General features: G+C 40.5%; 2 protein-coding genes across 2 annotated transcripts; both read right to left on the reverse strand.

The window, feature by feature from the left end:
- Nucleotides 1-3,143: 3,143 nt before the first annotated feature.
- Nucleotides 3,144-7,122, reverse strand: LOC124260892 (solute carrier organic anion transporter family member 4A1-like). The gene is made up of 4 exons (XM_046695215.1): nucleotides 7,013-7,122; nucleotides 5,996-6,177; nucleotides 4,591-4,655; nucleotides 3,144-3,485 (listed from the first exon to the last, which is right to left on the reverse strand). Exons 2-4 carry the CDS (start codon nucleotides 6,046-6,048, stop codon nucleotides 3,211-3,213), a joined length of 393 nt encoding a protein of 130 aa, XP_046551171.1. The 5' UTR covers nucleotides 6,049-6,177; nucleotides 7,013-7,122; the 3' UTR covers nucleotides 3,144-3,210.
- On the reverse strand, nucleotides 7,059-24,782 carry LOC124260870 (solute carrier organic anion transporter family member 4A1-like). The gene is made up of 9 exons (XM_046695193.1): nucleotides 24,527-24,782; nucleotides 15,218-15,442; nucleotides 14,718-14,936; nucleotides 11,249-11,354; nucleotides 10,821-10,939; nucleotides 9,584-9,696; nucleotides 8,766-8,904; nucleotides 7,711-7,906; nucleotides 7,059-7,335 (listed from the first exon to the last, which is right to left on the reverse strand). The coding sequence occupies exons 1-9, from the start codon at nucleotides 24,780-24,782 to the stop codon at nucleotides 7,059-7,061; spliced, it is 1,650 nt and encodes a 549-aa protein (XP_046551149.1).
- Between the last annotated feature and the right edge of the window lie 196 nt (nucleotides 24,783-24,978).

Here is a 24,978-nt window from a genome sequence, read left to right on the forward strand (position 1 = left end):
TGCACACCTAATACAATGTCCCGTTCTAAACTAAAAAACGGGCTCCAGACACGTACCATTTCCCAGGACACCTTTATAACCCTTTCATATTTTGTTAAAAAATACAGCATTTATAATTTTGTAGATTTGAATGTCTATATGTACCATAAGGAGAGGGAACTCGTAAGTAGATCACTTTTGTTGAATCCTATATGCGTTTGAACTTTCATTGAACTTACAAGCAATCCCAGATTGATACAATTTCATTAACAACTTACAAGCAATCCCAGATTGAACAACAACAACAACAACAACAACATTTACAACAAACAACAACAACAACAACAACAACACAACAACAACAACAACAACAACAACAACAACAACAACAACAACAACAACAACAACAACAACAACAACAAACAACAACAACAACAACAATTAGGCCTTTGTTTTCCAAACTAAACAGGCCAGATCGAGTAACCGCTTTGGTTAATGAAAGTAATGTGGTGCTATTTGATTTAGAGTGGTCCCCCGTCTTGTCCAAATCAACCGATATAAACAGTGAAATTATTCGTGTGACGAAATGTGTTGAAGAAAAGTACGAAAGATGCATTATAAATGAAACTGTAAACAGTACGATACATTGACCATGTGCGTATTTATTCACAAATTTCATCTCAATAAAATACCAAATATCTAAAACAATAAATATGTTACGGTAAGGGACTTCTAGAGAATGAGGTGTCCATCGACAAGAACGCGGAATATTAGAAAGGAGACATGTGTGGCTTCAGGGATTGTATCAGCATACATGGTACATGTAAGTAATGAGAATAGAAAATAAGTCCATATGCATAAACTAACCTGATACCCTAAACGACTCAAAATCGAGTCCGGTTATGCTGTACTTCCCCTAATTTCTAGTAATACTGTGACACGCGAAATATTCGTCATTATATATGCTGGTTTCTTGTATAACGCACACGAATGAATCCCATTCAGTATAGCTGTTCCTATCAAGAAAACGGTGCAGTGCGGAATGGACTCTTCCTAGGGTGGGGCACATATCTGTTGTACCCGTGCCGACGGCGACCCTTTCAGTCATAAGTCATGGAGTCACGCTCGACGGAAACTGTAATAAATTGTGTTGAATGTCCCAAATCATTGAGTGAGTCAGTGAGTTTAGTTTTACGCCGCACTCAGCAATATTCAGCTGTATGGCAGTCTAATGAAACTTAGGCTCTGTATTATTCGTTTGGTGCTATAGCAGTGTAGCGCATAGTACTGTCAACGCTTGGATATGCGTCAACTTGGGAATTAGCTCATGATTATGACGAAGTTCACGTACAATACGTTGACAAGACGAAGGAATACGTTGAGTTCAAACTTCTTTAGTTACATGACAAACAAATATACAAGACATAAATGAGGTGAGCGGATTACCTGCTCAACCCCAGGGCGTTTCCAACGAGCGGCATTCTCCTGCTCGTGGTCGTCCCTACAGACAGTCGGAATACCGGAATCGTACTTTACCACCGTACAGATGTGAGCATACTAAGTATATATACAGTTTTTGTCAACAATGGACAGGCGATGACTCAACAATTGACAGATAGAAAAACAATAGCACTTCCTTGACCAGTTGATGTGATGGCAGACACGGCCAAGGGGGATGACCAATAAAGGTTATAAATGTCATATACAGTAATTAATTGCCTGACAAGTCAATGTACAATGCGGAAGTGATAAGGATTGTTTGTTGTTTAAGGCAGCATTTAGCAATATTCTAGCCATATGACAGCGGTCTGTAGATAATCTGGACTCTGGACCAGACAATCTAGTGATCAACAGCACAAACATTGCACCACTTGAAATGGGTCTAATGGCATCATTCGTTTATCATTTGGCAGCAGTGACGTCATATATAAGGAACATTAGCCACAGTGTGTTTATTTTGGTAATAGAACTCTCTGTAAATGTGCAAAATATGAATCGATATAATGCAAAACATGAATTGTTACTTGTGACATCTGTACTGTTTTGGCCATAAAACTACTAGATACATATTTTAATGTTGAAAAACTGCCAGACACCAACTTTTGTGAATACTTGCCCTTAAAAGACGTCTGATGTCCAATATTGAAAACTTTGGAGAAAACCTTCTGTTTCAAAACAGAACCAACGGGCAGACACAACCCATATGTCTATGGCGCCGAATTCGTTCTTCAGGGTTGAGCCGTACAGGCGTGGCAGAATTTTGGCGGGTCGTCCTGATCGTGTTCCTTCTGTATCAGGATATGTCAGAACCTCTCCCATGCCACACCCGTGGTTGGGTGATTTGATTGACAGTGTGGATGAAACTCAATCGATTAGCTATCGGGTTAAAAATCGAGGGGTCGCGAATTCGCGAAAAATAACCCCCTAACTGGTGACTTACAACATAGATTGCCCTAACGGGAAATTGCGGTGCTGCATTCTAAAGGTGGATGTCCATGTACGATACTGGTCTCCATGTTCGACACTGACGTCCAAGATGTCTGATGTCCAGGCACAACTTCTGATGTCCATGCAGGATGTGTGATATCTACGTACTATGGCTCTGTTTGACAGCATAGCTGTCTGAAGTATGTGTACAAACAATGCAGCAGTATTGATGTTAGGACAACGAGGAGTGCGTAACCATGTTGGAGATCTAACCCATGCAGTAGGACTTACAACTGCAAAAAATGGCGTAAAAAGGAACGTATATGAAAGTATGAAAAGACACATTATGCAGGGTAGCGGCAAGATACAAATGTCCACTTCTGTGTAAGGAATACAAAAAGAACCCTGCATGCTACGAAAAGTTTGACTTTTGCTGTATGGAAACACAGAACAGGGAAATTACTCCGGGGGTATGACACATCTCGTCCCTTTACATCATATCACCTGACGCTGAAGCCAACTCCAGATATAAATGAGAATTGGAGACATGTTTCTAGAGCCTTTATTAATTGAATCTACAGGTTCCAAGACGACAAAATAGAACCAGCCTCTTATATCATTTGAAAAATATATTTTGGAAACAATAACTGCTTCTAGTCCATTTTTTAAGTATATATTAACCACCTGCGTGTATACTAATATTCAAACCACATTTCACATCTTCAGGCCTTCAAATGTTTGTCCTTGTGTTACAAAACGATTCATAAAATATTGTTCATGCACATTATGATGACAAAATTCTTCTTATATTCTGGGGTCTTCGTCTTTCTGTGCGCCAGTCTCCCTTTTAACGCTCATTTCCTTTGTTTTGTTCCTTCGCACGTTAACAACGGATGCCATTAAGAACAAAAATGCGCTCAAGAGGTTGGCACACAGCCACGTGAAGCAGAATCCGTATGCTAGCCTCTCCCTGTCATACATCTGGCAGTAACGAGTTCCCGCCCCTGGCACAGGGTCACTCCACACAAGGCAGATAGCGTCCAAGATGGCGCCGATGAACACAGGAGAAGGGATGTTACCTGTCGATTAGAAGGCAAAATAACAACAATCAAGTGCAAGTTTGTCTGAATGAAGAGTTAATTCCAATGGCTGATGACCATGTTGACATGATGTGTATATTGACTAGAAAGACTCGATTATCAGTACTAATAATATTAGTGTTAATCAACATTCCACACGTACTGTTAGCCAGTCTATACAGCTGTACAGCCATGTCACTTCCCTTAAACTACTCATGTACATATTTAAGACTTATCCTCGTCGGGTGACTTTGGAAATATAAGTATTGATCCCAAGTCAAAATGGTAACGTCGCATTCAAAGCCAGCGGAGAGTAGGCTAGATGCCCTGGGGCAAAGACATAACAGCCACTACCAGTATGCGCGTGCTTCTGGTATTTCCGCACCAGTATTGAACCCAAGTTACGGACTCGATGAAGTCACTCCAGACCGAGAGCCATACACCGATACCTCGCATTTTGGAACATTCAAATCTAGTTTAAATGGTGTGTTTGTGCTACGATCAGCTACTGATAGCTAGTAGCCTCATGTCTTTCAAATGACCTTTATACATTGTGTATCTCCATCCTTTTACCATTTCACCGTGCCCTGAAACCATTTCAAATACATCATTCTTGGAACCATTACCATGCGCTCAGTTTATGACAGACACCAATCTACCTCAAAAGTACATTGTGTATTGGGTGCTTTCTCGTGTGGTTCGTATCATTGTGACACCTATAGACCAATGACATTTCTTTATCTACCTTCAGTGGTCATTTCTGGTACACGCACCTACAGGTAATTTGACAATAATCCAGAACAAAAACGTCTCACAAAATCTATGCAAGCAAGGGACATTTCGCATTAATATCATGCTCGTATCAACTTCCAGTTTTACAGTAAATGTTTTCAGCATTATTTGTAACAGAATTATTATATTGCGGTTGTCAACCTCTCAGCTACAGATATTCCCCACACATTTACACAACACTTCAATTCGTTGATACAAAGTATGTATTCAGCTTGTTGCCGCAGGTGGGCATTAAGGCCGTTCCAGATGGTGATATACCAATGTGTCATTGATAACGCAACAAAGCCAGGACGATCAGCTGATAAGAACATACCAAGAAGACGCATGATCACCCACTGTACCCCAAGCGCAAACGGACGTAGATCCTGATCCACACACCTGAAGTAACAACCAAACATATCTGCTTGAGGCTACATATATATGATACCATCTAATATCTACCTAATAATGCAAGCAATGACGAGGATCAATATGTCGGCCTAATGTATCTAACAGACAACATACATATACATGTGTATGTAAAATGACACAAGAAGGTTTCATCCATTTCATCAGTGTGTTTTTCACGTCTTACAAAACCATGTGCAAAGCTACCCAAAACTAAGTATTTGTGAACCTAGCAGGAGCATAGTATTTAGTTATACGGTGTTTTAGACCACTAAGCATGCCTATAACACAGACCACTAACCTGGGTTATATTGGCATGCGTTAGTGGTCTGGGCCAGTGGCATGTGTTGATGGCCTGTGCTAGTGGTCTGGGCCAGTGGCATGTGTTGATGGCCTGTGTTAGCGGTCTGGGCTAGTGATCTATGTTAGTGGTCTGGGCCAGTGGCATGTGTTGATGGCCTGAGCTAGTGGTCTGGGCCAGTGGCATGTGTTGATGGCCTGTGTTAGCGGTCTGGGCTAGTGATCTATGTTAGTGGTCTGGGTTAGCGTAGGGCATCAGTTGTATGTGTTAGTGGTCTGGGCTAGTGGTCTGTGTTATTGGCATGCTTAGTGGTCTGTGGTAATATGTATTAGAAGGATTGAAATGAAACCCAGAGTGAAACATTGCATCCTTGGTGACGGACGTACTTCTTGACCTCAGCTTGCTCTGTTCTTCATTGTTTTAACGCTAGTAAGGCTAGTAGTTCGCCATATGAACACATCTTACTTACATGTTTTGAGAAAAAGCTTTCCGTAGCTCGATAATTTGCCATTTCCAATTGCCACAAATAGCCCTTATTAAACTTCGTTCTTTACTAATATGAAGAAGTGAAAATCTTTGATAGGATATTTAGTGAGTGAGTGACTTTAGTTTTACGCCGCTTTTAGCAATATTCCAGCAATATCAGGGCGGGGGACACCAGAAATGGACTTCACAGATAGGACGTTTCGGCAAGTCCTAGGACGGAGTGTCCTAAATATGAGTAACAAACACCAGCTATCCAAAATGTCCCGCAATATTTTGTACGTTCATTACCCTCTAAGGACACCATATTTTAAAAGTAATTAAACAATTATAGAAACGCGTAACGTGGCAGCTCGATGTGTAAATCCCACCTTCTAGTGCCAAAACGCAGTATTCCGAAAGACGTCCTGATCTGACGTTGAGTTAACTCATGTACAATCAATTCGTACCTTTTTCTCAAAATATGAAAACATGCCCGAAAACGTCTCATGTGTGTTGTTAATTGTTTATTTTCATTAGTCATGTGGAGTTTTATCGAGAGAGTTACCTTAGGGTGGCTATTGACTCGTTCGAGATACTGATCACCATGAAGAACGTCATAAGGAAGGTGAAGGTCGTGGATATGTAGACGCCATAGCAGCCCGGTACACACAGTCCGGATCTGGCGGTGAGGTCAAGGTCAGAGCTGGACTCAGGGCCATGTTGAATGCAGCTGCAGTTTATGAATGACTGAAGCATCAACAGTGAAGCTTTGATTATAAACTTATCAGAAAAGTCTCTTGTTCCTTACAGTCTCCCCCTTTAAAACGATCAGCGGTACAAATCTTACATAAAATTTTGATTTATATTTTAATTTTACATTACTAAGAGTACCTTATAAGCCCGCCATTTACAACATATCCCAAGTTTTTCAATTTAACTTTCAATACCCAATGCCGTTTTGAAAGTGGTCACATGCATCATATTGCGAAGGCTGAGTGGGTTAGATGGCTGACTTTGTGTGGTGGCGATTAGGTGCCTGACTCTGAGAGTGTGGGTTCGAATCCCGGATAATACTCAACTCAACAAAAGTACTAGAATCGATAATTTACTGTGAAAGTGCAATCCCAAATATACTCATGCCAATAATGGTTGTCCCCCAGCCCAACCACACACACACCTCAAACCCCAGCCCACCCTCTCCAATGAAAACAATTGAAGGGGGTGACAACCATTATTAGCATGAGTATATAATGTCTGTTGAATTTAACTTTCATTTCAATTGAATTATGATACAATACGTCATTGATAAAACGAAAGTTGAATTTTCCAGTAGTACAATTCTTAGGAATAACTTTGATCGTTTGAATGATATTTCAGCCTGCCACTTCTGACTGAGATTGACAGATCGCGAGGCATTAGAATGTTTGAATCAGGTACCTCATAGCGCTATCACATCAAACACACCATACATCAGTTATAGTGATATTATCATCAGAACAATCACGACGGACACCAATCCCGTAGTGTTCCTAAACTCGTGACAACGCCGCCTCGTGATGTCATATGAATTCAAATATCAAACCTTCGACACAGGATCCTGTCAGAATAGCCAATTGCAGCTAGAACGCTTAACAAACACTTCGCAATGCCGGTGGCAAACTCGCTATCAACGGTTTCTGGTAAAAGGGGCCCAACTCCAGCACGTTGTCTTCCAGCGCCACCTGGACACACAACTGATACGTAACTCGTTCCATTACCCGGTCTGATCCATTGAACATCATATCTTCACAACCGGCATGGCACGGAGAGTAGTACACGATGTCGTCTGCTCCACAAACGGGATCGAAAGGTTGACCTTGACATTGGCAAGAACGTTGGCACTCCGCTAAAAGACCGTTTGTTGCACTAAAAATAAACACTGATCGTTAAACTCTCGATATTTCTCAAGGTGAGACGGAACTTTACAGATAAATATAAACGAAGCCCAACTACATACGTATCATCTGAGACCCGTTTGACTAACGAATCACATGGCAGCCAAATTTGCGTTTCTGACCCGGGTCATGAAATGAAAGAGCATCTAAGAGACTATGAACCAATATGACATAATAGCAAATACCAGGAATCATTCGCAAATCCGTCTGTAGCATGTATTTCAATGTTGAAAAATCCGGCTTTTGGTCCCATGAAATGGGTTCACAGAAAGTGCTAATCAAATCTTATCATCATCATCATCATCATCATCATCATCATCATCATCATCATCATCATAAGACCTACTTGTCTCCCATGTAAGGGACTTCAACTCCGGCAAGCTGGACATTCGGACATCTGGCCAACAGTCCCATGCTCATAATGGCGGAGGCCAGGGACAGCCCAAAGCTAATACGTTCAATACCGAGGGCATGCAAGTTGAATCTCCGGATGACGGCACTGCCAGCAAGGTAACCTAGCCCTCCTAAAGCTGACTTGGTACCTGGTTGATGGAATGATAACAATGGGAAATCAGAAATGAATGATAGACCCAGCTCCCATCACCCATTACAATGTTGAATCAGTTATGAATCAATTTCATGCTTCAATGCTAAATATGAAAGTGGAAATGATGTTGAAATGTTTACATTGAACCAGTCTCAAATATCAAAGTTGAAAAACTTTGAATTATTGGTTAATGGGTGGATATTAGTTGACCAATTTATATCTTCAAATATTGGAAAGACAAAACCACAGATCAACAGAATTTCAACACTGAAACAATATCGTGCCTGTCGGGCTGTGAAGATATCAAATAAAATACAGGTTAAGTCTTTTGTTGAAGTACTAAATCTTACATATTTTCACTTTAACTTCAGCTAAACACACTTAACAAAAACGAAAAAACATTTCCACAATCACTGGGAAAATCCTTGTGTAAGTAATGGACCGAAGACTTCTTTGAGGGTGAGGCGGTGCAACTGGAGTTCCAGCTAGTGTATTCGTGCCACTTGGCACTCGCACTTCCAAACTGTCCAAGTCATGGATCAAAAAGTAAACTTCTTTATCGGTGTGTAGTGTCAACAAAATTTAGTGTTCTTCTAGAATTATTCTTATTTTTACTATATACCTTTCCCTAGGACAATCGTTTCACGATAATTTACACTGTCAATATTATGTCCCGATGTAAGAACTTCAGTGTGGAACTGATCTCCGGTTACAGTTACTAGCTGGTGCGGTCGGTTCACAGCAAGGGAACACAGATGACCGAGCAAACCTTCTATTGTTATCGTCGGTACGGATTATGCAGACTCACGGGTTCAACTGCCTGGTCTGTCTGGATGTACCTTTATATAGCGTACCTGTTATGTACCCGGCGACTTGGAAGCTGACGTCGTACTGCATAGTGAGGTATTTGTAGGAGAACACCCCGATTCCTATAGCCGCACAAGTGGAGACGGCCGAGGCCACGCTCAGAAGGACGAATTCCAGGTTGCAGAACTGAACATGTTTAAGAACGGGAGATGGATTTCACCGCGCTTTGAACAATACATTGAGTAATTTCTCGATTTGTCAATATACAATAGGCCGTGTACGAAAGAGACACATGTCGTACCAGTTAATATATTTCCTGATACCCGTGAAGAAGGGTGTTGTACTGACAGACCTTTCGTTTAGGGGATTCTGAGATTCGAGCCCCCGTGCACCCTGGCCTCAAACTGTTAACGTCGTTCAAAACTTCCCTAACGTCAACAACGTTCACGTGTTACCCTGTCCAGCTCGCTCTCCAGACCTTAATCCCATAGAGCACCTTTGGGAAATCATGGACAGCCATATTGGACGGGGACAACCTCCCAACACCCGGGATGAACTCATTGCGGCCCTCCATAAAGAATGGCGACACATCCAAAGCGACGTTATCAGGCGCCTGGCGAATTCACTGAGTAGGAGAGTGTTTGCCGAGCTGACCATTTGAACATGTGTTGACATGGACACTACAAGCCATATCTATTTCATTGTTCATTGTATTGTTATGACTGTTTGCACAAAGCTTTAGCACATATACTGTTTACAATACCGTTATGTTGATCATTTATCTTTTGTTGTCTTTTCGCTATCGAGCTTCAAAACGGCTGCCAAGTTTCTTTTGGACGTTAGTATAGATAACGGCAGTACGTACGAGTCGCCGGGCTGCATGGACGAAATCTCGAACCAAGTTCTTGGTCATATCTCCGATCGTTTTCCCGCTCACAACTACCTTGTCCTTTTCAGGGCCTTGGTTGCCTTGGTTACCTGACATATGACATTATAATATTGTTATAAGGTAAAAAATGCATCCCTAAATCAGTAAGAGAATTACATCAGACTCCGTATATAGAGTTACATTTTGACTCATGGTGGATAACGCCCAGACATTGTTGGGAGACAGAAAGTCTAAAGAGAATGGCGTTAGTCGCAAGTTAGAAATATATACATTGCTTGAGACAGAACCCAATAATAAATCAATGAATATTGGGGGAGTTACCGAACTGTATTTACCGATAATTTTCCAATCATAATATTCATGAGAACTGGGACGGATATAGGATTAACAAAACAAAACGATGGGTTGAAACAGGTGATCAGGATCAGGCCAGGATCGAACCATATGAAAAGATAGGTTTGGCACTGAGCGAGTAGTGCGCGCTTTTAAGTGACCGAAGCCAGTCCACGTCACTCAGTTGCCTGTGTGGTACGAGCCTATCCTGTCTGTTGATGAAGTTGTAGTTAGAGATGGACTGAGACAGAGTAAAATCTATGTGAGTATAAACTTGGTGTTGCGTTTATCTATGAATGTATGTGTGCCAGTACATGAATGTTATGTGGCTAGTTGGGAGTCACGGTCGTCCGACCCCACTCTCCCCGACTTAGCATCCTGCAACGGACCAAGCGAGTGGAGCGCCAGAGCTACCATCTCCCCGAACAATGTGGAACGACCATAATTAACAGGTAACTGGGGTAGGGTTTACTAACACCAAAACGCCAGTTACGACAATGTATTGAAAAAGATTCGATTTCACTCTTGGATTACATGCATTCACTGGCCTATCGTTATTTCGACAAAAAGTAATGTGTTTTTCAAGTTTTCCACAGACATGCAACATGTAGCATTCCTAGGTGTGCAAGCTGCATGAAAACTAAAATAGCGTCACTGCACTCTAGCTACAATGGCATATGATTGTATAGAGCGAGAATCCCGTGTTGATAGTTCATTTACTCAACGTACGTTTGATGCTGTAGCTTAACAAAACATTCGCTTAGTAAAATATCCTAACATTTTACAGTTACTCCCAACAATATGGATAGAATTTTACTGTGAAATTCTTTTCATACTGTTGGGAGTAAATAAACAGCTATTTTTCTTTTATTATGCTCACCAGGCAATCGTTTTGGGTAACCATATAATGGCACGGATGTCAAAAGAAAGAGCCCAGACGCGTACGTGAAATTCAGCCACCAAGCACCGATCCAGTTGGGGCTTTTGGGATCTGGAATTCTATTAGATAAAAATAAACAAAATCTTGAGAATCTTTATTGCGAAGACATTATCGAAACATAACGTTAATTAACAAATGTTTGCAATTACATGTATTGAGCAAAATGTATATTAGTAAATTCAGGTTTTTCTTCTGTAACTGAAGCATAGTTTCATCATCAGATGTCGGAAAGCGTAATACTCAATACATATCTTTCAGATTATATTGCCCCACGCACTATGTAGGGGGTCTGGTTGGCATGACGAAGGTAATTCCCTTCCCCACGAAATAACGACATTCGACTCTACTTTGTATTCAGAGAACCTTACTGAGTAGGGTCGACCTTGTCGAAGTCCACGTAGACGTTATCCATGATGTAGCCGCTGAGGACGGCGCTGACCGAGCCACCAATCTCCGCGGCTGCATACGTCACGGCTGAATACATACAGGGTCACAGATGCAATGAGTGCGTGAGGTTGTATGGTTGTATGGTAAACCTGTTTTAAGCATTTCCCAGCTATATCGGTGAGTTCCAGAAGTGACAACTTAAGCACCTTCTTTAGCATTTTTCAAGTCCTCCACTTTGGGCATAATCTTGCTAAATTTAGGAATGAAACCCGGGATTTGACGACATCAGTTTGGTGCCTCCTCTTACACGACTTCAACCATGTCACGGGAAGCGACGTCTAAAGTAGATTTCCCTCCCATAAGCACAGAAGGGCGTCTAAAAATTCATTTTGTTCTGCTCATTGTATCTGGTGATACACCTTTAAAGAATAAATAAATAAATAATTGAACATCTTCAAGTATTTAAATTACATTCTGTCCTATTATTTTTAGTTACATAATCAGCAGTCTCATAAAACTTTAGAAACAAAAGCATTTAGAATTAGGAGAGAGAGTACAATTCTTTGGTCAATGCATTAAGATACACATACAAAATGTCTGGGAAAGGGCAGCCAGTAAATTTTGATTTACCAAAAAAGAGACCTTAAATTTTAAAGAACAAATAAACTTTGTTTTTATACTATTTTAACTATTACATATGAAAGATTTGTGGTCAGTCTTATGGGGAACACCAAATTCCTTCTTTAAAAACTTGTGGTTAATTAGTACCGAGCGATTAAAAGTTGCCAAAAAGTCGCCTGCTTCACTCTCGCCCGCCAACGAAACCACAGACAGGTTACGTAACTCTGTCTTCAGAGCACTGCAGTGACGTCATATGAGGAAGGATTTTGAGTTAGTTGTATAGAAAGTGTGTAGCAAGCTCGTCATTTTGATGATTTCTCGACTTCAACGAAGACATGCCAAATCGTTGCGTTGTCGTCAATTGCTCCTAGAGGTCGGGCGATGGTGTCGCCATGCACAGATTTCCACAGGACCCCGCAGTTCGTGCAAAATGGGTTATGTTTGTGAGTGCGACGCGAGCGTTGTGGAAGCCTGAAACGATATCTTACTTGTGTTCAGATCGCTTCACGGAAGTTAAAGAATCAAAACTACTTACTAGTCGTAGTAAAATATGTATATGATTGATGACCATAAAGATTTTCCATGACACAACTCGAAGTAACAATAATACTGTAAGTAGTGTTATATTGACACCCACCTCGCTTCCACGAGAGAAATTGTTATGTTATACGCTATGTCATGCAAAATCCTATTGACCATCAATCAAATACATATTTTACTACCAGTAGAAAGTAGTTTTGATTTTGTAACTCGGTGAAAACAAACCTAAATAGCATTTATACTCAGACTGGCGGATGTTCTCGACAGGGCGCCGCCATTTTTGAAAATCGTGAAGTCACGGGCTAAAGTCTGTTAGAATTAATGAGATTATGGTTTGTTTTCATCAAGTTAGAAAATCAAAACTACTTTCTACTCGTAGTTAAATATGTATTTGAATCATAACCAAAAGCATTTTGCATGACACAACTTATAACATAACGATTTCTTCCACGGAAGCGAGGTGGGGGTCGAAGTGACAATACTGCGCGATAACTTTCTTGCTACATTCACGTGGTTAACGTCCACTCACCAGTATGTATATACTAGTCAATGTACGTCTTTATATTTGGTCTTATAATCCTAATTAGTTTATTATCATACTTGCATCCATTTTGAAACTAAATAAAAAGCAGACGATCTGCTGATACTTATAGTGCATTTATAACAGGACTGTAATATCTGGACATTTTATAGTTTGCCAATGTGAATCATAATTCGCACACCCGCCCTAGTATGTCTCATTACACTTCATGGCGAAAACAACAATTCTGTTGAATGCTACGACAAATGAATAAAAACAAAATGCAAATATTAAAATTAAAACAGAATAAATTTATAGGAACAATGTCAGGCTATTACCTTGTTCCAGGAATGTATCCATCAATATAAAAAAAACCCGAGTGATATGCCATTCATCTGCAGCTGTTCCAAGTGATGTGTCTTTTAACAGTCTAGTATACGAAAAAGTGATATATAGTTTCAGGTATGTCACATTGGTGTATAGTCTCATTGGTCACCCAAGATAGCACACCTGGCAACTGATTGCATAATGTCCACCATTCTTTAAAAACGGTAATTTAGTTAGCCAATAATGAGCAATCAATCACTGTATTGGCGGTTAATCCTTTGAAGGAAGGACGTTGTTTTTACGCAGACACCGACACGACAGAGTGTATTCAGTATAGATTAATAAATCTACATACATAAACACTACCTTTTGACAATAAAAGTAATCAATCAATCAGCGTGTTATCGGTTAATCCTTTGATCGATGTTTATAATGTTGAATATTTACTCCAGACACAAGAAATGCCAAATGGGAACCTTTGTCGGGTAATCTAAGTGGTGTTACCACTAATTATACCTGTTATAAATTCATTAACTGACCATCAAGTGAATGATGACAAATAACATGTGTAGGTTTATACCACCTAACACGGGTTACAACGAGGGAGAATTAATTGCTGTATTGCATGCAATTTTAATTGCATGTGAAAACGTATGGGCCGAAACTGTTTTGAGAATACAAACAGAACTTCATTGTTGCATAAGAAATACATATAAGCATTTGCTGTGCGCTAAAACTGTATGTACCTATTTACCTAAGTAAAATTTCAGATTCTTCTAGCAATGGCAAAATAGGGTTGTTTAGTTTACCGATTAAAATAAATCAAATGTCAATTTTTAATATCACGCGTAATAGACGTCATATTTTTACATGACATGATTAAATATCGAGGTAAAAAAACACAGAAATGGGATCAATTTGGATCAGTCATTATACAAATAAGGCCTAACGACACCAAGCGATTTTGACAGAATCGTCTATGAAAACAAGTTGTAACTCGGAAACTAGGCAAAGCAGGAGACAAAATTATATGACAGAAGATTGTGAGAACATATAGCTTTCATTTTCCACAACAGTTTTCACGATTTCAGGTTTATACAAACCTGTAAACAAGATAATTTACCCCCTGAAATGTAGATGAATTCTGCATCGGCCCTCATCTCTATTCCTCATATGACGTCACAGAGACGCCCCGCTCTGATTGGTTGAAATTTCGTTCGCGGGTGAGAATTGTGCACTGTTGTCAAAAAGGTCGATTTAAGTTGATTAAAGATCGAAGTGAGTAGTTTTAATGACGGGGTATCATTTATAGCGATGCCAGTTAGTGATTTATGTATTTGTACCCCCCTAGAGTATATGTGATCTTTAACATATTTCGAAAATATACATGGCTGCGTAATTGGGCACGATTAGTCCTATATTATCTATATACATGTACCTACTGATGAAAAGGGTTGATAAAGGATATTTGCCGTTCTCGTCAATGTAGGCGGTTCCCAGCGTGAAGATCACCGTCGTGCCAAACCCCCTCAATAAATCGCCAACGACCATGAAGGTGTATGTGGTGTAGAGGACGCTGGCTGGCGAGCTGTCGTTGACGGCTGCACTGATAGCGCTCAGGGGGCAAATATCAGCTTCGGAGGCATTTTTAACGTTTTCTTCTATACAAGAAAAAGAAATTAAAATCGACAGATAATGAATTATACAGAGATGTTTGTGGTGCAAGGTCTTGGTGCTCACTATATGCTTGAAACCCACAAACACGCATATAATGCTGGATTGTAAACAACAACCATTGGATCCTGGCTGAACCAGGGAACATAATTGTAAGATCAAGGGCCAAACATACGAAACAAGTAAACCTACTGCTCTCACTTCATAGCAAATATATCACATTTCCAAGGAAAAGTATCTATAGGGGTCTTAAAGGTATAACACTTACCAAACTTTGGTGCTTCGTGGAAGAAGTGTGGTAAGCAGAATGTTAACGCTCCTATTGCGTTGACGAATGCTCCGATAGCGAGCCCTTTAGCCATGTTGAACTTGGTGCCAATGAAGCTGACAAACAGCATTATACTGACCCCGCCGATGTCCAGACAGCATGTCAACACAGCGGTCATCTTGCTGGTCAGCCCGAACTGCTTCTCTATGTGTGGGATGCCGGGGCCTAGAGAACACGACGACCATGCCAGTATTAACATCACCGACCACACCGTGAACCACGGCAAGGTATTCATCGGCTGCAGACATCTGGAATACGTCGACACAAGGCAAACACACTTTAATATCATTTGACAACTATTATGGAATTTCAGAAATATCTGATCGAAAGGTATGCTCCAAGAGTGGACTTCACACAGCTCTGAGATAAACAAGAGTTACAAGTACCAGCTTCTACCGTATTCTGGTAGTGAGATACACAATAGTTACAAGTACCAGCTTTTATTACCCACGTGGTCAACGTATGGGTAGTTGCATACTAATCTCGTACGTCACACGAGTGTCGTATCGCGTTGACCTGTGTCGTAACGACTTGACCTGAGATTCTAACGATTTGATTGGATAACCGATGACCTCTCAGTTAGGTCACCTTGTGACGGACCTACTTGTTCATTCATAACAAACACGTGAATTCATTCATTCTACAACTTAGATGCATTCTGGGAATGTAAACATTGCGAACGTTGCCGTGTCGCTGTTTAATTGTGAGTCGAACTGAGACATTATATCCGTCGAAAAACATAAACGCAATGTTTCCGATGTTAGCCGAATGAATCAACTGCAAACCAAGAAACGGGGTGCTACGGAGTAGTTTACTGTAGCAGGCTGTACGAGAGGCGATGACAACTGACATGCATCGTGACGTCGGTTACCAAGGGGACAGACGAGAATGGCGTAGTGACGTCATTACAGTGTGACGTCATGCAAAAGTGTACTTCAGAACAAAATTCTTCCGCAACCTCTTTATGAAACCGGTTTCGGTTTGAAACCACAACAAGAAAAAAAATACGCTATTTTGTCAATTTAATGCATGTAAGACGTGGGTAATAAATAAAATACCACACTCGGTCTCATTACGAACGAATTATACGAAACTCGTGACCTTCCTATGTTCTCACGTACGTCACACGAGTGTCGTATCGCGTTGACCTGTGTCGTAACGACATGACCTGAGATTCTAACGATTTGATTGGATAAACGATGACTTCTCATTTAGGTCACATTCTGACGTAACTTTTTTTTCATTCATAACAAGCACGTGAATTCATTCATTCTACAACTTAAATGCGTTGTGGGAATGTTTGAGAACAGACTACAGGGATGTTTGAGAACAGACTACAGTGATGTTGGAGAACAGACTACAGTGATGTTGGAGAACAGGCTGCAGTGATGTTGTAAAACAGATTACAGTGATGTTGTAAAACAGACTACAGTGATGTTGTAAAACAGATTACAGTGATGTTGGAGAACAAACTACAGTGATGTTGGAGAACAAACTACAGTGATGTTGGAGAACAAACTACAGTGATGTTGGAGAACAGACTACAGTGATGTTGGAGAACAGACTACAGTGATGTTGAAGAACAAACTACAGTGATGTTGGAGAACAGATTACAGTGATGTTGGAGAACAGACTACAGTGATGTTGGAGAACAGACTACAGTGAAGTTGTAAAACAGATTACAGTAATGTTGGAGAACAGACTACAGTGATGTTGGAGAACAGATTACAGTGATGTTGGAGAACAGATTACAGTGAAGTTGTAAAACAGATTACAGTAATGTTGGAGAACAGACTACAGTGATGTTGGAGAACAGATTACAGTGATGTTGTAAAACAGATTACAGTGATGTTGGAGAACAGACTACAGTGATGTTGGAGAACAAACTACAGTGATGTTGGAGAACAGACTACAGTGATGTTGGAGAACAGACTACAGTGAAGTTGTAAAACAGATTACAGTGATGTTGGAGAACAGATTACAGGGATGTTGGAGAACAGATTACAGTGAAGTTGTAAAACAGATTACAGTGATGTTGGAGAACAGACTACAGTGATGTTGGAGAACAGACTACAGTGAAGTTGTAAAACAGATTACAGTAATGTTGGAGAACAGACTACAGTGATGTTGGAGAACAGATTACAGGGATGTTGGAGAACAGATTACAGTGAAGTTGTAAAACAGATTACAGTAATGTTGGAGAACAGACTACAGTGATGTTGGAGAACAGATTACAGTGATGTTGTAAAACAGATTACAGTGATGTTGGAGAACAAACTACAGTGATGTTGGAGAACAAACTACAGTGAAGTTGTAAAACAGATTACAGTAATGTTGGAGAACAGACTACAGTGATGTTGGAGAACAGATTACAGGGATGTTGGAGAACAGATTACAGTGATGTTGGAGAACAGATTACAGTGATGTTGTAAAACAGATTACAGTGATGTTGGAGAACAAACTACAGTGATGTTGGAGAACAAACTACAGTGATGTTGGAGAACAGACTACAGTGATGTTGGAGAACATATTACAGGGATGTTGGAGAACAGACTATAGTGATGTTGGAGAACAGAATACAGGGATGTTGGAGAACAGACTACAGTGATGTTGGAGAACAGACTACAGTGATGTTGGAGAACAGACTACAGTTATGTTGGAAAACAGACTACAGTGATGTTGTACAACAGACTACAGTGATGTTGGAGAACAGACTACAGTGATGTTGGAGAACATATTACAGTGATGTTGGAGAACAGATTACAGTGATGTTGGAGAACAGACTACAGTGATGTTGGAGAACATATTACAGTAATGTTGGAGAACAGACTACAGTGATGTTGGAGAACAGACTACAATGAGGTTGGAGAACAGATTACAGGGATGTTGGAGAACAGATTACAGTGAAGTTGTAAAACAGATTACAGTAATGTTGGAGAACAGACTACAGTGATGTTGGAGAACAGATGACAGGGATGTTGGAGAACAGATTACAGTGAAGTTGTAAAACAGATTACAGTAATGTTGGAGAACAGACTACAGTGATGTTGGAGAACAGACTACAGTTATGTTGGAAAACAGACTACAGTGATGTTGGAGAACAGACTACAGTTATGTTGGAAAACAGACTACAGGGATGTTGGAGGACAGACTACAGTTATGTTAGAGAACAGACTACAATGATGTTGGAGAACATATTACAGTGATGTTGGAGAACAGATTACAGTGATGTTGGAGAACAGACTACAGTGATGTTGGAGAACAGACTCCAGTGAAGTTGGAGAAACGCTACATCACTAAGGTGTTCTGATTGTGTCTTCAAAAACTGTTATTGCTTGAAAGAACAGACAATTCCGGAGTGTGTTGAAGGATTTGGGTTCACAGGGTCATATGAATGGTATTTGTCTTAGAGACTGTCGTTGAAAATACAGTCACAGGGGACTGAAGAGATTCTCACCTTGGTTTAAATGATCCCCAACCATACAGACAAGATTCGTCTTCCTCGAGACATGAAATAAAGATGAAATATTCTAATGAGTGGGTAAATATGGTGGCAGAGAGGTGGGCATTGCTTTGTCACCTTCAATAACGGTCCGGAGAAGGCGGTGCGACAGTTAACCATGTTCCTACTCCCAGTGACCCCAGTGACCCCAAAAGACTAAAGTGTCCTAAAAGGGATACTATGGCATAGTCACAAGAACTAGTTTACAATTGCAGATTACCCACATTTTGACTAGCTTTAGCTTGTCGCATGCTATATAATACCGCCCATTATAATACCCTCAGGGCGACAAAGTGGCATAATCAAAGTGTCAAACTGTCGTTCGCCTTAACGCCGTTTTTAAGCATTTTGATACATTGCGATTGCATTTTGATAGATTTGACAATGCGACATACTTTGACCTTGTAGCCCTTGGTAAAAAAACATAAATGTATTTCACAACGAGACAAATGTTCCATATGTCTTAATGTCTTGGTTAAGTTTCTCACCTTTTGCTTGTTTTTTTTCCTGAAGTGCGACAATTCATTAATGTCCTCAATTTAATAGATATAGGTCAGATACATTTACAGATATTTTCTAATTTGATTTCGTGATTTGCAGTATTTAACCAATTTCGGTCGATACCTTCAAATTACTCATGCTTCACTGTACAGTACTTTAGAACTTACCCGTTGAACCTGTTCGGTTTTGGCTTTGGTGGTGTTCCCTGTTCTGTCCTCTTCTTCGGCCTGGTCAAGTATTGATAGCATGACCAAAAAACATTGATTATTTGTTCTTTTCCAAATTAAGTAAAAAAGAAGATTGTTTTTGAAGATGTTGATATCTTTTGAACTTATTGATTTAAACATATTTTTATTCATGAAGATGAATTGGGATTGGTGAACAAGCATTACTGCTTATATTAACACGGCTCCCATGCAACATATAATACAACATGAAAATGGAGGATTTGACGTCATCCATACTGACCATTGAATAAATATAATATTTTTAGAATGTATAAATATATACAGATTACATGAAATACAACTATTCTCTAAGTAGTCATAAGTTAGAGAGTTACAGTTGTGTGTGTCTCACAAGCCATTGTAGAACTATAAATCAATCATGAGAAGGTTGTTGAGCAAATTTAATTATTTTCCTGAGAAAATTTAAAGCGTTGTGTCTTGGTTATATAATCGTGGACGGATTCAACTATTTTCTGGTTTACACAGGGAGTAAGTTCTTTGTTTCCCTTAAGAATGGTATCCAGGTTATAACCGGTAGTGTAAAAATACATATTAAGTCTTATCCGAGTATAGTTACGGCAAGTGAGGAAATAGTGTAGGGCGTTTTCACTCTGATGTCCACAAGAAGAACAAGGGCTGTCTATTAAATGTCTGTTATACTTATCGGCGTTTAGGTCGCTACATCCGAGCCTGAGGCGGCAGTGAACGATTTGGCAAAAACGAGTGCCATAATTAAGGTCAAAGTAAATCTTATTTTCAGTTTTTGTAATTAGGTTTTTAAATTCTGTGAGATTACATGACGCTTTGGAATTTGGTAGGGCATTCCATAAATTTATTGTGGCAGGTAAAAAGGATTTAGCATAAGAGGCAGTGCGACTGTAAATTCCTTGTATTTCAGAGTTATTCCTCAAGCTGTAGTTTGTAGTTCCGGAGACGGAGTTTGGGATCAGGTCACAAATTAAGATAGTTTGGCAATTGGTTGTTGTACATCTTATAGAAAAAAGTTAACTTCAGGCAATTCCTTCTATCTTGCATGGACTGAGATTTGGTTTCATTATAAAGTTTGTTATGACTTGTGAGTGAGTGAGTGAGTGAGTGAGTTAATATTTAACGTCACATCGGCAATATTTCAGCCATATCGTGACGAGAACATTTGATATTGAAATGAAATATTTGTATATTATAAAACACCTGCCGACGAAGGACAGTAAAAATACTAGATGATCACAGATACGAATATAAAACTAGCGAACAAAGCTAAAATATTCCAATTAAAGAAGACAAAATGGGCTATAGATCGCCAACAACTGAAGGTAGATCACCATACTAGGAACCATGGGGACTTACATTACCTTTGCTACCTGCATGGACCCTAGCTGGATTTACACCATACCTTCAGCCATTGGCGTTTATACCGAAAATTAGCCATATAGTAAAATAACAAAAATACTACGATTAAAAACCTGGTATACTTAAATGTACTTGAAATGTTTTTGGACTTACGTACCCTCTCAGGAGGACTGTTATGACTTGTGCCACGAACGGCACCACATATAGTTCTCAGAGCATCAAGATGTAAATTTTCTAATGTACGCGATTGCTCAGAAGTACAGCTATCTCAAATATGCGAACAATAGTCAAATATTGGCAAGATATAGGATTTATACATAATATCCAACGTTTAACGTGATAATCGGTATTTAAAACTCCTCAGACAACTGATCATAGGGCGAACTTTACGTACAATATCATTAGTGTGATCATTCCACGTACAATCGCTTTGGAGTGTTAATCCTAAATGTTTATGACTTTTGACTTCTTTTATGATTGTTCCGTCCATGAATAGGTTCGGTTTTAGAGACGGTTTCGTTTTACGTCAGAACTGAGTAGTTTCGGTTTTATTTGGATGAAATGTAACCTGCCACTTACGGGCCCATTGTGAAATTCTATCTAGATCTTTGTTAAGACAGGTAGCAGCAGCTGATGGATCATCTATGATAACATATAATGAGGTGTCATCCGCAAAGAGACGAATGTTACTGTCAACATCACATACAATATCATTGATGTATATCAGAAAAAGAAGTGGTCCAAGGACAGAGCCTTGCGACCCGTTGTACTCTATTTTCTAAATAACTTTCAAACCATTGTAATAGTTCGCCTTGGATACCATAGGTTTTCAGTTTATAAATAATTCCTCTATGCCAGACCTTATCGAAGGCTTTACTTATGTCGCAGAAGATGCTCTAACCTCTTTTCCTTCGTCAAGAGCTTTGGCAATAAAGTTGTACAAAAAGGTTAATTGATTTGTTGTGGAGTCTCCTGGCATGAATCCTGATTGTAAATTTGTCATTAAGTCGTTATCTCTTAGGAAATTGAATACATATTTAAATACACATTTCTCAAAGACTTTCGATAAACAAGATGTGAGTGCGACAGGACGGTAGTTAGAACAGTCATGTACGCTATCTTTCTTGTGAATAGGTATTACCGATGCTTCTTTCCATGGACTGGGAAAAATTGACAGGCTAAGGGACAAATTGAATAATTTCGTAAGTATGGATGTTAGACTATTTGCGGTATATCTAAGTACTTTATTTCCTATCCCATCCGGACCGGTCGCTTTTGATGTGTCCAGTGACATTAAAATATCTCTGACGTCATCGCGGGTTAGAGTGATGTTAGTTAATTTTGGGCTGCAAGGAACTAAATATCAAATATGCCTTGATTCCCATCTGTTTTTGAAGTCATTGGGCTCAGTTGGTAGAGACAAATATATTTATTATCAGAATTGTGTCCCCAAAAACAGTTGAGAATGAGGTGAGGGTGGAGATAGAATTATCAACATAAAGCAATGAGCACTAGCGATCTTCCACCTATATGAAGCGACACACACACACATGCACGCATGTAGGTATTATGAAAATACGTCATTATATGTTCATCCAGACCAACGAACATTGATTACTTCCTCTTTGCTAACAACTGACAAGGTAATGACACCATCAGCTCCAGTTTGTGGCCGCATGTTTCATCAAAGGTGAACTACAACTGGCTACACACCTACATCTAATCTCCTTGTCTTTATTACAACATATTGCCTTTATTACAACATATTGCTGATAAAGGGGCAGGAATCCAAATATGCATGTAACTGGGATATTCAGAAGCGGCAGGATACACTGGCTCTCTCACTCACTGGCTTTCAGCGTCTCACAGCGTCTCACAGTTTACATGGAGTTAATTGCAGACAGAAACACCTCTCACTCACTGGCTTTCAGCGTTTCACAGTTTACATGGAGGGGCAGGAATCACCTCTCACTCACTGGCTTTCAGCGTCTCACAGTTTACATGGAGGGGCAGGAAACACCTCTCACTCACTGGCTTTCAGCGTCTCACAGTTTACATGGAGGGGCAGGAAACACCTCTCACTCACTGGCTTTCAGCGTCTCACAGTTTACACGGAGGGGCAGGAAACACCTCTCACTCACTGGCTTTCAGCGTCTCACAGTTTACATGGAGGATCTTACTCTCCATCCCGCTGACACTATTCACTCACATATATACTGATGCATTTCAATGTTAATTGCAGACAAATGCCAAGTCAAAATTGTACAAAGACATACCTCTTCCCATCTACAGCCCTTGACCTTTTAATTGCGAGCTTTGTACAAAGACATACCTTTTCCGAGCTTGCCATTGCAAAGGTTAGCCTTGTTGTACCGGGAGTCAGTCTACGGAGGCTACTCTTAATGTTCAGTCATCTCATGCTATGTAAAATGTAGGTTGTTGTTTCAGAGACGGGAGAATGCTGTCCCGGTTTATCATTTGTAGACAAATAGACTGTAGATGGCGTTGTTTTGTTGTCAACGGATATGTACACAAACGTTTGCAAGACCTGTAATAAAATCTGTATGTACACATAATATCACCTTCTAATAGCACCTTCCTATATAGCATGACTCTGTGGCACCATGACATTGTATGACACTCTGGAACAGCCCTGACATTGTATTTTGTTGCACCCTGTCACATCGCATGACTCTCTAAAGCATCCTCTAGTGCGGTATGACGGTATATGGCACCTCACATAATAGTTTGACTCTTCCTTGCAGTATCACGGTATCACACATGCCTTTTCAATCAGTAATGCGTCGCGTCACACATTGTACCCCACAGTTGGAGAGATAGGTAGTGAGATACTAATTCCAAGCTTCACAGGTGTTGTTGAAGGTTGACCCACCGTGTTAGAACTGGTCTTCCCGCACGTGAAGGTTGACCCACCCTATTAGAACTGGTCTTCCCGTACGTGAAGGTTGACCCACGTTATTGGAACTGGTTTTCCCGTACGTCACAGCGTTGTTGAAGGTTGATCACTATGTTAGAACTGGTGTTCCCGTACGTCACAGGTGTTGTTGAAGGTTGACCCACCATGTTGGAACTGGTCTTCCCGTACGTCACAGCGTTGTTGAAGGTTGACCCACCATGTTAGAACTGGTGTTCCCGTACGTCACAGGTGTTGTCGAAGGTTGACCCACCATGTTGAGACTGGTTTTCCCATACGTCACAGTTATGCTGAAGGTTGACCCACCATGTTGGAACTGGTGTTCCCGTACGTCACAGCGTTGTTGAAGGTTGACCCACCATGTTGAGACTGGTTTTCCCGTACGTCACAGTTATGCTGAAGGTTGACCCACCATGTTAGAACTGGTGTTCCCGTACGTCACAGGTGTTGTTGAAGGTTGACCCACCATGTTGAGACTGGTTTTCCCGTACGTCACAGTTATGTTGAAGGTTGACCCACCATGTTAGAACTGGTGTTCCCGCACGTCACAGGTGTTGTTGAAGGTTGACCCACCATGTTGAGACTGGTTTTCCCGTACGTCACAGTTATGTTGAAGGTTGACCCACCATGTTAGAACTGGTCTTCCCGTACGTCACAGGTGTTGTTGAAGGTTGACCCACCATGTTAGAACTGGTGTTCCCGTACGTCACAGGTGTTGTTGAAGGTTGACCCACCATGTTGGAACTGGTCTTCCCGTACCATGTTGTTGAAGGTTGACTGGGAACTGTTCCCGTACGTCACAGGTGTTGTTGAAGGTTGACCCACCATGTTGGAACTGGTCTTCCCGTACGTCACAGGTGTTGTTGAAGGTTGACCCACCATGTTGGAACTGGTCTTCCCGTACGTCACAGGTGTTGTTGAAGGTTGACCCACCATGTTGGAACTGGTCTTCCCGTACGTCACAGGTGTTGTTGAAGGTTGACCCACCATACTGGAACTGGTCTTCCCGTACGTCACAGGTGTTGTTGGAGGTTGACCCACCGTATTGGAACTGGTCTTCGGAAACCAATGTTTGTCGTAAGGGGCGACTAAGAGGGTCGGAGGTTCTTTCTTACTTCCTTCTTACGATCATGGTACTGTTTAGATGCCCTTGGTTGATTCTGCAGAAGTGCATTTGCATGTCATA

This window comes from Haliotis rubra, unplaced genomic scaffold (genome assembly GCF_003918875.1).
Source record: "Haliotis rubra isolate DU_JTF1 unplaced genomic scaffold, ASM391887v1 Scf78, whole genome shotgun sequence".
NCBI lineage: Eukaryota > Metazoa > Mollusca > Gastropoda > Lepetellida > Haliotidae > Haliotis > Haliotis rubra.

Coding starts and splice junctions, on each gene's coding strand:
- LOC124260870 (XM_046695193.1), bottom strand. CDS start 24,782: ATGGTGGGTCAACCTTCAACAACACCTGTGACGTACGGGAAGACCAGT. Junction 14,937..15,217: donor CCACGAAGCACCAAAGTTTG/GTAAGTGTTATA, acceptor TTTCTTGTATAG/AAGAAAACGTTAAAAATGCC. Junction 9,697..10,820: donor TTACCCAAAACGATTGCCTG/GTGAGCATAATA, acceptor GTCATATGTCAG/GTAACCAAGGCAACCAAGGC.
- LOC124260892 (XM_046695215.1), bottom strand. CDS start 6,048: ATGACGTTCTTCATGGTGATCAGTATCTCGAACGAGTCAATAGCCACC. Junction 4,656..5,995: donor GAGTCAATAGCCACCCTAAG/GTAACTCTCTCG, acceptor TTGTTACTTCAG/GTGTGTGGATCAGGATCTAC. Junction 3,486..4,590: donor GGTGATCATGCGTCTTCTTG/GTATGTTCTTAT, acceptor TCTAATCGACAG/GTAACATCCCTTCTCCTGTG.